The sequence below is a fragment of the Girardinichthys multiradiatus genome, chromosome 3 (genome assembly GCF_021462225.1).
Source record: "Girardinichthys multiradiatus isolate DD_20200921_A chromosome 3, DD_fGirMul_XY1, whole genome shotgun sequence".
In the NCBI taxonomy this organism is placed as follows: Eukaryota; Metazoa; Chordata; class Actinopteri; order Cyprinodontiformes; family Goodeidae; genus Girardinichthys; species Girardinichthys multiradiatus.
Window position 1 is genome coordinate 7,031,976 of NC_061796.1, and position 17,761 is coordinate 7,049,736.

The 17,761-nt window shown below is 37.2% G+C and overlaps 1 protein-coding gene across 3 annotated transcripts in view; it reads left to right on the top strand.

The window, feature by feature from the left end:
- ptprub (protein tyrosine phosphatase receptor type Ub) overlaps positions 1-17,761 on the top strand; it is a 310,515-nt gene that overhangs the window by 272,058 nt on the left and 20,696 nt on the right. For 2 of the 3 annotated variants that reach the window (XM_047360605.1, XM_047360607.1), the window contains 6 exons: positions 2,163-2,180; positions 3,678-3,714; positions 5,547-5,644; positions 8,293-8,409; positions 9,928-10,082; positions 16,152-16,287. In XM_047360605.1, the coding sequence (XP_047216561.1) occupies positions 2,163-2,180; positions 3,678-3,714; positions 5,547-5,644; positions 8,293-8,409; positions 9,928-10,082; positions 16,152-16,287 (561 nt within the window). The remainder of the gene's footprint in view (positions 1-2,162; positions 2,181-3,677; positions 3,715-5,546; positions 5,645-8,292; positions 8,410-9,927; positions 10,083-16,151; positions 16,288-17,761) is intronic. The other variant, XM_047360606.1, reaches the window with a different exon arrangement.

Here is a 17,761-nt window from a genome sequence, read left to right on the forward strand (position 1 = left end):
ATTGAAATTGGAGCTTTATCCTCAATCCTACTCTCTAGATCTTAATAAAAATGCTACAAGAACTTAAACTTAGTTGAAATTAGCTGAAAGACAAAGACTTTTTATCACAGCTGTCACCTACTGATTGCTTTAGACTAAGCAAGAGCCGTAACTCTCACAGCATAAAACTTTACACAAAAAGAAAAAGTAAATTAAAAGGTGTAACATGATCTAATTACTTTATATAAACCAGAGTAAAGCAACAATCAGTTTGACCACTCAGGTAGCTACTCTGCAGTCGGCTGCTGAACAGACATTGCACTCATAGCTTGCCCTGTGGTCTTAAACATACAGTAGTTACCTTAAAGTGATTTACAGGTGGAGTTTCCTTAATCACCACATTATCACTGTCTGTGTTTTTTATAACCAAAATAAAACAAATGTTTTGACTAGCTGAATAAAACTCAGGTCACTCCAACACTTACCTGTCCCCGGTTCCTAATTATAAGGACCATATACCGAAGGAAAAGTTGGATGGAAAACTGTATTGGTTTTAAACCATGATTTTCTAAGACTTTAGTACACCTTGATGCAAGTAAGAGTACCAGAAACCAGTATACCTTAACTAAATTGTGGTTTTATTCAGTTTGTTTACTTAAATAGCTGAAAAAACATTTTACTAACTGGTATTTTGTATTATTCTTTTACTGAATCTGATTATATTTCAATTAGAATGTAATTATAACATTCAATTGAAACGTGTGATTTTAGAATCAGTCTGATTGAATTGGACTGCAGTTGGTTTTGAATTTAACAAGAGATACATTAATAAAACCTTTATTGTTGATTTATAATATTTGGTTTTTGGAGCTCTGACCTGCTCGTAGCACTTTTTTTCTAATTTCACCTTCAGCGCCATATTTACAAGCATTCAACATATTCACATTTCTGTCATGAGTGGCCAATATTTATTTATATTAGAAAACCTCACAGTGTGTGGGAGAGCAGTTGCTGTAAAACAAGGTTTAGTAATATTTTTAAAAACCAACTACTCAACTCTTTACATAGTTCACAGTTTAAACTAAGCGATCAGCACAATTAGTATTAATAAATGTAAACAGCCTTTTAGATCCTTCCTTGAACTATAAAATTTTAATAGGAAAGATAAGAGCATTCAGCTATGAAGGGTCAAAGCAACAAAAATTCACTTAAAATAAATTGAAGGTGTGAAATACTGAACATGGTAAAAATGAGTGCCGTAAAAACCAACATGTGATTAATTTCAACTCTGTGAAAATTAGAATTCGTAAATTTGGAGGTCATTAAAAGGATTTCATGGCAAATGTTAGTGTTCTAAACATTTAGGTTATCAAATTCAACTTTGCCTGTTTTCATTCACTGCCTTGATTTTAGCGCCTCCATTTTTACCCCTTCAGTTTTATGATGCATCGCGTTCAGTGTGACTTTTGTTACTTCCGGTAGATCGGAATACGGCAGCAGCCCCAGTGGGACACAATTTCCCACGTTTCATTGCGGGTTGAATCAGATGGGTTGACCTCAGGCAGCAACGGCGGACGATGGTTGCAAAAATTCTGAATACAAATGTAAATAATACGCTATCTGTGACCCAAAATGAACTTTTAAGATGTTTTTAGGTGAAGATTTAAGTTTGTTGAACTCAAACATCTACTCGGTTTATTAAGTTTTCACTTAATTTACAAAAAGGGGCCCAGCATTTCTCGGCGCCAGCTCGCTTCGGCAGCTATCAACCAACCAAGCATTGTTTCAATTGATGTTCTTTCTTAGGACTAGCAGTAATTGTTGTTTGTTGCTGGGTTGCCATATATCATAAATTAAATACAAAAAACGTTTGCCATAGTGTTAAAATAATGTGTTCCATTTAGCAGCCTGTTGGATGTGAGAGACACAACAAAGAAAATTTAACAGCAAAAAAACCTAAATCTTACCTTACGTAAGCAATCATTAAAATAGACTTCTTTAAACTCCAAAAGGCAAATATCATTAATAAACACTATATATGTGCACTAACATAACGTTTCTAACATCTCTGCATACTCACAAACCTCCCACTTGTCTGTACCTTCTAAGCTTCTTTCATTAACTAGCCTGTATGTCTTCTTTTTCTACTCCCCATCCCACCTTCTCGACCTTGGACCCTGTAGATTCGGATTAACAGGGAAGTAAGTACTTCACAGCTCATTCTTCTGCCTCCCATCGCTTTATTTCTCCTGTCCCCTTGCCCCTCGCTTTCAGCTGTCCTCTATCCACAAGTGCTCAAAGGTCAGAGCGTTTCAGGTGCACATTCGATCAAAAACAAAAAAAAACCTTTTCAGTTAAGGATTTAAAATGAACACAAGGAGATGTGTCCTCCCAGGATAGAAGACCCTGCTGTCTTTGTTAGTTTTTTAAGTGGCGAAGAATCAGGAAGTTTAGTTGCTATGGCAACTGTCTGAAGAAGAGGAGTGGTTGTATTGCTGATGATCAAGTTCGGCCAGGGCCTGAGGAATTGTGGATAGCGGGCCTTGCAGCGACGGTCATCCATCTCCATTTTAAACATGCCCCCCTGTTTATCTGGCCGGCTACGAATCAGACCTGCAACATGGATGGACTTGACATTTGAGAAGGATACCCTCTGCAAAACGATAAAAGCCGTTATCTGCATGGACTGCTGCATGAGATTGATTTGTCAAGAGCTGGTGGGCTCGAGCTGGAGTTCATGCCGATTATTTTTGACCTGCCTTCTTCACTCTGAAGTGATGATAGTCGTATAATTGCAGCATCAATTATCCTTCCAGCTGCTCCTCTTAATCAACAGTGAACCACAGCATCAGAGTGGTTTTTCTGGGTCACATTTTCATAGAATCGCAGAGGTTAGCTTACCTGTCCCTTTTTTTTTATTATCTCTGAACAGTTTGCTGCCCCTCAAATGTTTATAATTCATGTGGTCTTTGTTATGTTTGTTCTCCTCAAGGCTGTGGAGGTGACAAGTCATTGGTCATTCATATTCACCCCATGTACGCTGTGTGAAAACATCTATCATCTATATCAAAGACCGTTGCTTCATTTCATATAAAGCGTTTCGGACTGTTTTGCTGCTTATAATTAATTTTGCTGTTGAAGTTTTTGTTGGTCTTTTTGTGCTGTTGCACTACTTTGTCATATTACAGGATTAGAGTAACTTATTCACATATAAATTCTTTTGTTCATGGCTAATTCATAAGCCCAGATAGAGCCAACAGTGAACCTTTAGTGAAAATTTTTTTTTTATGATACTGTGTCATGAGGGACATTTTTTGGTATATTCGGCACCTGAAATAAAAAGAAAACTCTGAGCTCCTGATTTTTATGTCTTTAGGGAATAGCCACAAGCATTCAATCAAACATTATTCATTCAGTTTTTTCAAAGATGTCCCTCTGTTTTCTACCGTTTTTAAGATGCTCATGCTTCAAAAACTTTGTGTACTCACTGAGGGCAAAAACATCTGGATTCATCAGCAGAGATGCTAGAAAATTATAAAATAAACATGTTGCAGAAGGGGGCATTTTTTTAAAAGAGGGGAGTAAAGGGGAGAAGGGGAGAAAAAACAGGGGAAAGACAGACAGAGACAACCTCCCTTACAGCTGTGCCCGAGGCTCAGATGGCTTACTCAGCATGTCATCCCTCTTCTCTCTTTCAGGGCTACCATCGATCCAACCACTTCATCGCCACTCAGGGTGAGTATTCCCACAAGGATAGAGTATATGTTGCCGTGGATGTTTGTGTGTGTGGATTCAGTAACAGTGAATTGTTTCTTTCATTTTTGTGCAATAGTTTGAAGATATTTTGCCCAGGAATTCTTCTTCTTGAACTGTTTTAGTTTAAGTAACAATCAAAAACCTTCTTTGTATTTTAGAGGGGTTGTTGGAAGTTAATACACATTAATGTGTTATTGTGAAACAGAAGGAATTTTATACATGGTTCAAATTTTTTTCACAAATAGAAATCTAGTCTGGCTTTATACACTCTTTACTTTGATACCCTAAAATAAAATCCAGTGCCATTAACCGCCTTTGGAAGACATCTAATTAGTAATAACTAGATAACTTGAAAAGAAGAGAGTTCAGCTGTGTCTAATTTAATCTAAATCGAGTTTGTCTGTGAAGGCTTCAGAGGTTTGCTGGAGAACATTAAAGAACAAACAGTATGACGAAGACCAATAGGTTTTAAGCAGGGTTAGGTTATAAAACAATATTTCAAACTTTGAACATCTCACAAAGCACTGCTCAATCTTTCATCTGAAAATAAAAAGAGGAAGGCAGTACTGCAACTCTAGCAAAAAACTGCCATTTGCCTTAACTGACAAGGCGAGCAAGGAGACCATTAGTCAGAGAAGCACCCAGGAAGACCATAGTTACTCTGGACTAAAACTGAATCTTTTGGCTTCCATGCAAAACAATATGGATGGCAGAAAACTAACAGCATCTCGCTGAAGACCTTTGTGTCCATAAGACATGATGGTGGCAGCATAATGCTGTGGGGGAGATTTTCTTCAGTAGGAACAGAAAACTAGGCAAATTTGAAAGGAAAATCTGTTAGATGCTGCAAATAAAGACTAGGTTGGAGATTCAATTTCCCTCATAACAAAGAACCTAAACTTACAGCCAGAGCTACAATGAAACAGTTCTGCTTGAAGTGTATTTGTGTTACAAAGACCCAATCAGAAAATTCATTGTAAGACTTTAAAGTTGATGTTTACTGATACTCTCCATTAAATCTGACTGATCCTGAGCTATTTTGTAAAAATAAATGTGAAGATGTGCAAAGCAGAAGCAATGAATACAAACCTCTTACAATTTTATTTGGAAACATTTTTTCTTCCACTTCACAACTGTGTTACTATGACTGAGCTAATACTTTAGCAATGTCCTGTACTTGACACATGGAGTAAGAAGTTCATCATCATCATACAACCAATTCTCAGTGTACCTTCTGCTAAACAAATGTATAACTACCCCAATATGGTAGCTGAGTGGTGGGAGAGTGTTCGCGAACTTCCCTCTGCTGTTTCTTAACCTTGAGGATTGTTGGTTTCTATTCAGCTCCTATTCAGAAGTCAGGGAGTGTCTGCTCATCTGCTTATCTTCCACCAGCACCCTCCTCCTGGTGGACTCAGAGAAGCAGATAAAACATGCAAGTGAGAGAAAAGATTTTAGCTGCGCTTTGTCTCTTTCAATATTTCTTTCCCAGTTTTCAAGCTGAGTATTTCTTCCTAAATGTCTCCTCCTCAGATGACAGTGAGTAACTGGTGGTCTCTCGGCCTTTCATCATCTGCCACTAGTGTTGCTTTTGTCACCCATCACCCCCTTCCCTTCTGCCTGCTTGAAATTGCCAAAAATCTTATCTGTGGCACAATTTTTAAAGATCAGAACTCTGTCATGCTAGAAAGGCCACTTGGACGACAATTATCCACAAACTCACAACAGCAAGAAGTCTCAAGTCTACAAGGCAGGCTTTTATGGATCCAATTTTCTGTCTCTTTTTGTTATTTCTTCTCTCTTCCCACTAGGACCCAAGCAGGAGACGCTGTATGATTTTTGGAGGATGGTGTGGCAGGAAAACTGTTTCAGCATCGTCATGATCACTAAGTTGGTGGAGGTTGGCAGGGTATGTTATATGCCATCTTCCATTATTCCCCCCCGTCAGTGTTCAGAGAAGTACCGGAACCATTAAAAGGGAACTGACTGGTGTCTGTATGAAAAGCTGTTATGTCTTTGATGGGCATATGCCTTGCAGAAGTCTGAAAGCCATTAGATTTTATAATCATTAGGTTTAGTTTTTTTTTGTGCAACAGCAGATCAAACTCTTAAACAGGCTGTTCACGTCTGAATGATGATGTATCCTGAAAGTTTGATACAAGGTTAAATTCATTGTCTTTTTATTAGAAAACAGGTTGTAACTAGCTAGCTTAAAAAAGACTGAGAAGACACTATTGCACATCTGCTTAGCCTGTAAATATACCTTGCTTTTCTGGACTAATGCTGCATGCATTAATTTGATTTAAAGCTAAGTTCTACTTAATACCTCCTTATCTGTTTGACCGCAAAACCTTTGTCTTGTTAATTCCCAATAGCCCACTATTCCACAAGTGGACATCACCCAACGTCTCTGTGCAGTCCTGAGTTTTTTGAGAATGCTGGCTGTTTGTGTTGTGATAGAACAACTATTCAGAGGGTGGTGCCAAACACACAGCAGATAAAGAAAACATTGGGTCAGATTATAAAAAGAAGAAAATAACATTTTTAAGAAACCTGTGAGGAGAGATCTTCTGTTTTCCCCAGGTGTATAATGTAAGACGTATCTTGAAATTCTGGGGAATGACTGTCACAACTCAGACACATTTCTTACTGTATGTGCCTCTGATGCAGGTTTTACCCAAGTGATGCACAAATCTCGCAGCAATGATCTGATAATAACATCTCTTAATCTCAAGTAAAAGTATTCAAATGGTCTGTTTGTGCTATTAAGTTTCTCTCATTTCAGCATGCTGAATGCTTGAAGTGGCTCAAACAGTGGAGCAGTCCAACCTACTATACACTACACAAAACAAAGGGTTTGGGGTGGCATGTGGCAAGATATGAAAGTGAGACAGTAGCTTAGGTTTTTCTTTTATCTGTATATATATATATATATATATATATATATATATATATTGTTTCCCTAAAATAAAAGCTGGTGTAAAAACTGGCAAAGACCATATCATAAACCACTGTTTCCCTTCTTGTAGAGTTTGTAATTTAATGCTTTATTGGCATTTCCACAGACCCTGCTTATCAAACATAGTGTCACACTAAAAACATAGAAAACCCGAGCTGTGATGATCCCACCTATTTTAGGCTATATCAGAGTGTCAACATTTTCAAGAGTATAATGATGAAAATTCATTTGGAATGTTCAAGGAGAAACCAGTCTGCTTAGACCAACTGATTTCGGCTTATTTTTCATAATTAGTTAAATGTATGTTGAAGAATAAAGTTTGTTACGATAAAAAGAAGCCTGTGAGAGATTGCTGGACAGAAGTAATAAAAATCAAGATGGCAAAAAGTGAAAAATCCCTCACATAGTGAACTAAGTGAACTAACTGGTCTCTTAAAATAAGTTTAAAAAAAAGAGCTGTTTCGGATGTCATTAAACAATATATGTGTCAACTTCGTTTTATCATGAAAAGTTTAAGAAAAAGGACAGAATTCTACTATTCTGTATAAACAATGTGATCTTTGTTCAGTGTCCTCACACAGAAAACCTGTTAAATTTGTGCATTTTAAACTAAACATTAATAAGAATTAATCTCAGGCTTTTTTTCCTGCACAATATTTGTTTGTAGAAGTGTCCTATCAAGAAATATTAAAGGCATAAAAGATTTTTAAAGCCTACATGAATTTTTAACTATCACTACAAAAGAAATTGGCCCTTTTTGTTTGTTTCTGAAAACTCTGGGCTGTTTTATAAAAATCGTAATATGAAATGTGTGACAGCATATGCAGAGCCTCTGTCCTTGTATATACAGGGCATATTGATGTAGAGCTATTATGTTTCACCCCACATGCACCATAAATTCAGCCTCAAGTAACTCATCTTTTTCAGTCAGTGAAAAAAAAAACATATTATCAGAGCAGATGGTTAAAATGACACCATTTTTCCAGCAGAAGCCCCTCATGCGCTTCAGTTCTCCATTCTTACCTTTTTGGAAACAATCAATAAATGAGAAATGGTCTGTGTGGCTGAATCCAAATAACACCTCTATTATATATATATATATATATATATATATATATATAAAGAAATGACCTCCATTGTGTTGGATGATGGTGAAAAAGTAAATGATGCACTCTTTTTCATTATGCTCCCTGGCATTATGTCATCATCTTGCTTTTTACTTCTTTACCCTGCAAGATAAAACATGTGTACAGAAACCGCTAGTGCAGGACTTTAAGGGTAATTGTGATGAACTACTTTTCCTTCCAAGATATGTATGTTTTATTCTGGTCAAACTACCAACAAATACAGCTGTAGGACTAAACCTTAGCATAAAACTGCTGATTTTAGGTAACATAAAGTAAATCTGTGTAATTGGCTTATTTTATATGTGCATAAAAGTGTCATGATAATTTAAACAATGTTTTTAAAATGATTTTAGAAAAACTAATTTCAAACAAAAGGATTTGCATTTCTCATTTTCTTATACTTGTGCATGTCAGAAACAGAGAGAGAGGTTGGTTCAAAGTCTGAAATGTTGTGTTGCTGTCTTTAAACAGGTGAAGTGCTGTAAATACTGGCCTGATGACAGCGAGATGTATGGAGATATCAAAATCACTCTGCTTAAGACAGAAACTCTGGCTGAGTACACAGTTCGCACCTTTGCTTTGGAGAGGGTGAGTCAATGTACTGTTTATATTTTGTCTTTTATTCCTTCCTTTCTTAAAGCATTTTGTGTTTGTCATAATATTTCTTATTCTCTGCATCTTTTTAATGGTAAAATCTAGTGTCCTTTATTGAATTTTACAGCCGCTCCACCCAACAACATGTTCCCCATGTAACCTAGCAGAATGAAAAGTAAAATTAAAGGTAAAACATGGATAGAAGGGATTAGATGCTTGACGGGACTTTGTGCTGATGGATGTGAGGTCCACATTTTAATCTGAGAGGAATTAACACCAGCAGCTATGTACCTACCCCACATTTCCAGCATAGCTGCTACAGTGTTGTGCCCTTGATGGCCTCCATCCTGTCAATCTGCAGGGAAGATTTCTCATTGGAAAGGCTCAGAGCGAGGCTGGAGTGACAGTGGCACAAACACAGGATTATCATCACACCGTCACATTCGCTCTCTCTCGGGCACATACGGCTGCTTATTTAAATCAAGATGAATTTGGAAACTGGTGACATTTTTTTTGAAGCTCTTTGGGTTTTTTTGGGTTTATGTTTTCAAACAAGTCACTTGCTTCAATGTATCATCTCTGAACAGAGGATGAAATGGCTGTACGACTGCAGCACAGAAACTCCTAAGGAAGGCTGGGAGGCTGAGGTCTAACTATCTAATTAGAAAATAATGCTCTATTTGAATAATTACTTTGTGATGAACCCTAAAAAAACAGCTACAGAGGCGTGAAATTCCAAAACAAAAATGGATGAATGTCTATTATCTGTCTTATAACACGTTATATGACGGGTAAGATACATAATTGGCACGGAAACCAAATGAGTGAGCGAAAACAAAATGTTCTAGTGGACGGTGTGTTCTCCAACTCCCTGACTGATCATGGACATTCTCCAGGGGGCCATATTACCCAATATGGACCCCCGTTATTTACCAGAAATAACTTGTGTTAAAATCTAACTGACACAGAGTTTTACTTTGTGTCAGCAGTAGTACAAATAGAAAGTTTGATCACGCTAACTCCTTGAATGATAAATATGTTTCAAAGCAACAAGGACAGAAACTATAAAGAAATATACACTGCTGTCACTTCTGCGCTTTTTTAACTATTCAGTAAGAGAGATGCAGCAATCTTGAAGTTGTTAAAAAACATTCAGCTCCTTTATGTTGCCTCTGCATGGCTGCGAACTGTCTGACTAACAAGCGTATGTGACAATGGAGAGATTTTAATTTCCAAAGTAAACCACAAATGAGTCGGACTGATGCAAACCAATGCGAAATGAGGGCAGGACTAGATATGAGCAATGATTTTAGTAAAATTTTTATAGTTTGGGGTAAATTTGGCTAAATCACTCCATTTCTCTGATTGAAGGAAGTGATCAGATATTTTGAGCCAAAAAGTGGAGGAGCAGAAACTTGTTTTTTCATATGTAAAAATGGGGGAGTGTTTATTTCACTTGTTCCATTGTTCAGGCACCTGTGTGTATAAACATTACTCTCTTCATGTTGACAGAGAGGATACTCAACCAAGCATGAGGTCCGTCAGTTTCACTTTACATCCTGGCCTGAGCATGGCGTGCCCTACCATGCCACTGGATTGTTGGCTTTTATACGAAGGGTGAAAGCCTCCACACCTCCTGATGCTGGCCCCGTGGTGGTCCACTGCAGGTAGGGTGGCGCTATGCCTGCCATAACACTTAGATGCATAAGTTTATATATATAGCATAAGCTTAACTGAAGATTTTTTGTAGGTTTTATCAACTTGCACTTTAAAATGTCAGTAAAACACTCACTAAATCTAGCACTGCCGGGTTAACCCACTTTAACTTTAAGCTGTTTTCACTGCCTTCTATTCCTTGCTCCTTTGTCACAATTCTCCAATTTGCCAAACAACATTATCACATAAAGACAATGTATCAAATGAGCACCAGTACGGCTTCAGTAACAACAGCTCCACAACTGTAGCTTTGATGCAGTTTGTGGAACATTGTGCTTCGACAGATGACCAGAAACTTAATACAGTGAGTGGTTTCATTGATTTACATAAGGCATTCGACACTATTGATCATTACGAATGCTTGGAAATGTCAACAATAGTGCTTACAGGCATCACACATCAGTGGTAAAAGAGCTGTTTAAGTAATAGATTACAATACGTACAAATTAATTATACAAAATTTAAATTGAAACTGTAAAATGTGGTCCGCCCCAAGTTTCAGTTTGGAGACCTAAATTATTTTTACTTTATTTAAATGATATTTTTACAGTATCCACTATGTTGAAAATGATTGTGTTTGTTGATTCAATCAGTGGTGATTGCTCTAAGACAGCAAGGGAAACTCAGCTTCCCCTAAAATGTCAAAAAATAAGTGATCAAATATATACTGTTGTGTGTACATGTCATTGACTAAATATGCGCTACAATGCGCTCAACTTTTGTTCAGAATCATCTTCTTATCACTGGTAACGACGCGGCTTTCCTCTCACTCATTCCCGCAGCTTCACAGTGCTTTAAACAGTGAGTTCAATAGCAAAGCAAAATGCCTCGGCTGCAGCGAAACGAGACGAGTCATTGGATAAATGCCGGGCTTTGTCCCGCCCATCGGACGCTCAGCGTCTCTGGGGGTCAATGGGGCAGTGGGCTGGCCTCGGCTGGCCCGGATGCTCAGCTTCTGCATGATGATTGGATGATCTGTCTGAGGCTGAATCCCTTTTTGATTGACAGCGAAATGAGCAAATCAGCGATCTTGAAATTAAGCTTCCCCTCCTTGAAAGACCAGCATCCGCCACTGGATTCAATTCAATTTATTTATATAGCACCAATTCACAACACATGTTGTCTCAAGGCACTTCACAAAATCAGGTACATACATTCCAATTAATCCTAACCATTGAACAGTGCTGTCAGATTCAGTTATTTATTGAAATTGGATAAAAAGTTTTTCTATCTAAGGAAACCCAGCAGATTGCATCCAGTCAGTGACTTGCAGCATTCCCTCCTCCCGGATGAGCATGTAGAGACAGTGGACAGTCACTGGCGTTGACTTTGCAGCAATCCCTCATACTGAGCATGCATGTAGCGACAGCGGAGAGGAAAAACTCTCTTTTAACAGGAAGAAACCTCCAGCAGAACCAGTCTCAGTATGAGCGGCCATCTGCCACGACTGACTGGGAGTTTGAGAGAACAGAGCAGAGACACAAAGAGAACACAGAAGCACTGATCCAGGAGTCCTTTCTATGTGAAGGAAAAGTAAATGTTAGTGGATGTAGCTCCTTTAGTCATTTCACCTAGAAAGAAAGAACAGATAAACTCTGAGCCAGTTCTCAAGGTTAGAGTATGAGAGAGAGCACATACAGTTAGTCACAGTAAAAGCTCACTCAGTAGCTATGTCTAGGAGAAAAATAGGATTAAACACTGAAAGACAGGGCCATGTGGATCATCGGTAGAAGGTGAGCAAGAAGTTGTTGCCAGCAGAAGCTTGGACGATGCCCCTCTCCAGGAAGGTGTCACAGATAGACACAGAGTCAGGCCAGGTGTAGCTTCTAGGAAGAGAAAAGAGGGAGAACGCAAAGTTAAAAACTGAAATAACAACAAATAATGCAAAATTGGAGAGTAGTGTGAGAATGTAGCGAAGAGGGGGAAAGTGGTCATTATGTCCTCCAGCAGCCTAAGCCTATAGCAGCATAACTACAGAGATAGCTCAGGATAACCTAAGCCAGATGATGATACAAACTGTCCTTGTTCAAAACAATTAGTAGAAAAAGAAATATCTGTGTTAAAGGGGACATATCAAGCATTTAAATCCTTCCTTTTCCTTTTTAAATCATCCAGATGTGATCTGTATAAAGTGGAACTGCAATGCTTTGGTTTGAATTTGTCGTTATTGTAGCTCCTCAGGCGTTCATTCTACTCATTTTTCAAGCTTCCCTTTTGACCGTCTCGTTTTGCCGTCTCTTTAAATGCAAATGAGGCACTACACACCCCGCCCCCCTCCAGGCTGCGAAGCCTTCCACTCCACCGTGTAATTTGTAATGCCATTACTAATGTTACTGACAATATTTTAACACAAACTATATGTAAGATAACTTTTAAAATGTTAATGCTACCACAAATTGAATGAACATAACTTAAACAAAACCCCAACATAGTTAACGAGTTAGCTAACGCTCGCATCAAGAACATCACTGAATGCATTTGGATCATGTGTTTCCCAAGGCAAAAAGGGCAACCAAACAGATTGCAAAACTGTTTCTTTAATATTGTTATTCAAAACACACAATAAGGTAATGTCTTTAAGGAGCTAAAAATGAGCGCACAGCACTAACATTAGCAGGAGGCACAAAGCTGTGTTATCAGGACAACAGCCAGAAAGTTATATCAACACCTCAACAATCAAGCTTGCTGTGATTTTACCGTCATCTGCAGCATACCTCTTTGCTCTGTCCATTGCTTCCATGGACAGAAGGAACTGACCCCTCAGACAGACGGAGTCTTTCGGCTAATCCTCCTTCATACTGGCCGAGGTTGCTGTAACACTCCTCCATGAAGTTCTTCGCCCAAACGAAACGGACTTTCCCCACTGATGTTGGCACGTTTCCATGAAAAATAAAATTTAACCAGGCACTCCGAAGAGGTTCTGATCCTGGGGGACGTTGTAATGACTGGTGTGGGTTAATACACCCGACAACAGAACTTTTATATTTTTCCGCTTGCTGCTTCGGCATCCTTCAACTTGAACTACAAGAGTACTGCAAGAAAACAAATGGCGCATTCGCTCAATTGGTTAGCTGGGAGTCCATGACAATCTTTAGAAGTTTCACAGAAAATACTGTGACGTAATAGAGAAGGAAACGTAATAGAAAATGGAAAAATCTGAACAAACTGACCAAGTATGACCCAAAAAGCATCTAAATATATTATCGCAGGATCTGCAGTGACTAAATTCAAAGTTTCTAGACTTTCAGAGACTCATAATACACAAAAAATTTGTTTAAGATCTAAAAAAAGTGGATTTTGCATGATATGTCTCCTTTAATAAAGCGGTTTGAATATAAAAAGCTATCCTTAAATGAAAAAAACTAAATAAAGATATTTTCTGTTAATGTAAAGTTACATATAAATGGAGTTGAAATTCAAGTTTATGAGACCACATTTTTAGCTATAGTTTTGGACAAACTTAGCTGAAATCCCCACATTGAATATATCAGCACAAAACTGAAAAGTCTATTGGAACATTGTTTAAAATAAAAGATTTAATAAATGTAAAATGCTTGTATATTATATACTCATCTTTGGTTATGCCCTATTTGTCATATTGCTCAGAAAAATGGGGAAATGTGAAAAAAAACAAATATTGACATATTGATTAGGTTACAAAAAAGAGCTATTAGGCTCATTAATAAAGTGGGATATCGTGAACCAACTAATAAACTTTTCATTCAAACTAATACTTTAAAATGAATAGATACTGTATATAAATAAAATACTGCAAATAATGTATAAAGCATTGAACAAAAGTCTTGCTTCTGCAATTCAGAAATTATTTAAGTTACGAGAGAGTAAATATAATTTAAGAGGTCTGTTATTTTTTGAATATGCTAAAGAGAAAAACAAAGTTGGCTTCAGTCTATTCCTTTGTTGGTAAATTATCGGTTTATGGAAGTGTTTTGTTTTCTTTTTCTGTAAAGTTGTAAATTTACCAAAATAAATCAAATCAAATCAAACACATTTCTTTTTCTAATAGAATGCAAGCCTACCCTCATAGGCTGTTTGTTGCAACATTTTTATGTAAAGTCACCCTAAAATGTCCCACTGGATGCTCTGTTTTTTTGAGACAGAAGCCCTGAGTGGAAACAAGGGTCAATAAGCACCTGTGTAGCCATCCTATATAAGCATTTAGAAATAAGTCATTCATATTCTGTTTCTTAAGAACATAGCAATGGTGTGAACAGGCTTCCTGTCCGTAATCATTATCGCATGATTATTTTGCATTCTCAGTAGCTTGATTGTTGTGGGTGCTGCTTGGTAATAAGATGGAGAAAAAAAGCACAGAATGTCAGAAAATATTTATATCATTAAATGGTAGATATCTAATTGGTCTACAGGTCTACAAGCCTGTTTGGTTTTGTGACTTGCTTATAAACTTTTAAATGAGACTAACATTGCAATATTTTACCTTTGATAAGTTTAAAATTATTACTGTCAAACAGACCCCATGATTAAAAGAAAACTGACATTTTTTTGTTTAGTTTTAATTTTTTTTACATTCAGTTAGACTTTTTAGTCAGCAGTAGAAAAAAATAAAATCTTAACAAATCTAAAAAAAAAAACCCATCTATATTGCAAGTTCAGAATGATTTGGTGAGATAAACAATCACTATCATTTGAGGGAGTGAAAAGCATACAGCATATGCAATAAAAAGTTGTGTACAAAGTGTGAGGCAGTTGACGATACATAAAAGGACAAGAAGTTGTTTTTGCTACAGGCCCTGCTGCTACTAATGAGCCTCACTGCAGCTGTAGAGAAAGGACCTGAAATAGCATTCCTTCCTGTATTATGGGTGGAGCCGTGCTAAAGAGCTGCTGAGGGCCCCTAGAGTGTTAAACAAAGCGGATGAGATGTGCTGTCCACGATGGATTATAGTTTACTAACAACCTCCTTTCACCCACTTCCTCTGCAGAGTCCAAACAGCACTACTGGACTGAAATGACCCACCCTTACCACCTTGAAATATCACAGAAATTACCACAGAGTCAAAGACATGGTTCCAAAATTTTTCTGAACCTGGCTGACTAAAAAAGAAATGCCGTTTGCAGTTCACAAACATCCCTAATGAGCTAATTAAACAAGGGTTTATTGAGAACCCAAGTAGCCCCAGCATCAACAGTAATATATATTTTTTTATAAATCCTTGTGAATACAGCTAAATTATGCAATTAGCAATCATTTTAGGTTTTATTCATTCTTGTCTGGGTCCTCCTTTTTAAAGCCTCGGGTCCATAACAATGTCCTGGAAACTTTAACAGACTGAGATTTAAAAAAAAAAACCAAATTTGTATGATATTTGTTTTTAAGCACAGCCCAACCACTTTAGCATGCAAATAACCTGCATCATCATGAGATGCGATGCAATCATTTGGCGACAGCAGAAAAACATTTTACCTGGTGAGTAACCTTTGGTGCTTCATAACAGCACATGATGTCCTCTTCTGTGGGCATTTGTTTCCCATACACATGCATAAGGTGGAAAGCACATCCTTTGCAAATTATTCTTATGCACGCTTCAAATAATGTGGACCTTGTGTGATGCTGTGTTGCACACAAAAGATAATATAACCATTTTGCTGAGGTATATTTATGTAAGGTTGCTGAATGCATTTGGTTTAGATTTGTTTTTGGGGGGGTAAGAGAATTTGTTGATTAAAGAAATAATGCTACTATGTAAATTATAAGTTAATGTTTCATCTTCTAAACTAGTGAGAGGATGAGATGTTGCTCACAATAAATGGCATTGTCTAGGTCTGCCAAGCAACAGTTGGAAATGCTAGTTTATTTCAGACAGTGTATGACTGACAACTTGAGTTGTTTATACTGTAAATGAAAAATTCATTTATTTACTGCTTCTAGCAGACTTACAGTATCTAGGAGAGATTGAGATTTGTTTCTTAACTTGAGATAGTTATTAACAGTGTAAGCTGAAAGGATTTCTCAGCTAACTCTGACCTTTGTGTTTCAGCGCGGGGGCAGGACGCACCGGCTGCTACATCGTGCTGGATGTCATGTTGGACATGGCCGAGTGCGAAGGTGTGGTGGATATCTACAACTGTGTGAAAACCCTCTGCTCTCGACGCATCAACATGATCCAGACAGAGGTCAGAACAAATGTGCAGGGTGGAAAACCTCTTCACATTCAGACTGAGTCATACATCTTGTATTTTAATGCACATCCATTCTGCATATTCAGCAGCTCACAAGCCTGGACATACTGAATAAAACTCTTAAATTAGTAGTTATATTACATTCATATAGTCCCATTCTGGTACTTATACATATAAAGGTTTTTGCATCATGAATACAACATTGACTTAGAGTTAATTGCTCTCTGCCTGTTTTGTATACATCCTGCACCCCACTACGCCCCTTAAGCAACACTAACATTAGGTCATGGTTTATTAAAAATCACTTTATATTTGAAAGTTTATTATACAGGACAAGACAAAAGTATTCATAGTCCTTTTTCACGTCTTGTCATATTACAACCACAAACATTAACCCGTTGCTGCTTAAATGTATGTATAACTATTATTGTACATAAAACAATTGTTTATTTTTTGCTGTATAAAGTAACCAGATATTATTACATTCAAAATAGTACATAAAAGACATATAAATGTAGGTCTTTTTTTTTGCAAATTAGTAGATGCTGGCAAGGACCTTTCAATATGATCCTTGGTGTTTATTGCATCAACAGGTATTAGTGATATACAGTCATATTCAATAAATTAGTAAATTGTTAAAAGTTATTTTATTTCAGTAACTTTCAGTTCATTAAGTGAAACACATTCTATAGATTAATTACACACAAAATGATTTTTAAGCCTTTATTTCTGTTAATTATAGGGATTTTCCATGTACAGCTAATGAAAACACAACATTTAAGATTGGAATGTTATATCAGACCAAAGACTATTTTATATACAGAAATGTGGGGTTAATGAAAAGTATATTTAATACCTGCTTAAAAGATTTTATTTTCTGAAGGTACTTTTAATATGACAGACTAGCCTCATCAGAATGCATATTCTGATTTATTAAATTTGACAAATATCATATTAGCCATGTGGTGGTCAGGGGTGACTTTGTAAATTATTGACATTTTACTGCTACAGTAGCACAAAGTAGTGTATCATTGTGACGTGGTAGCAAAGTGATACATGGTTTTTGAATTTCTTTCTAAAACAAAAAGAGAAAGGAATGGCCTGCATCTGTATACAGCCCTCTTTAGTCTTATGCCCGTAAATAAAATCAGTTTCAACTGATTGTGTTCAGGGGTTTCCTACTTAGTAAGAAAATCCACCTGTGTGTGATTTAGTCTCAGTATAAATTCAACAAAACATACCAAGACATGACCATCCACCTAAACCGCCAGCCCTGGCAAGGAGAGCATTAATCAGAGAGGTGGCAAAAAGAGGCTCATGGTAAATCTGGAGGAGCTGCAGAGATAAACAGCTCAGGTGGAAGAATCTGTCGGAATGTGTTGTGCACTCAACTAATGTCGTCTTTTTGGAACAGAAGTCCTGTGTGCTGTGGCCATGTTGGAAATACAGCTAACATGGTCAATAAGGT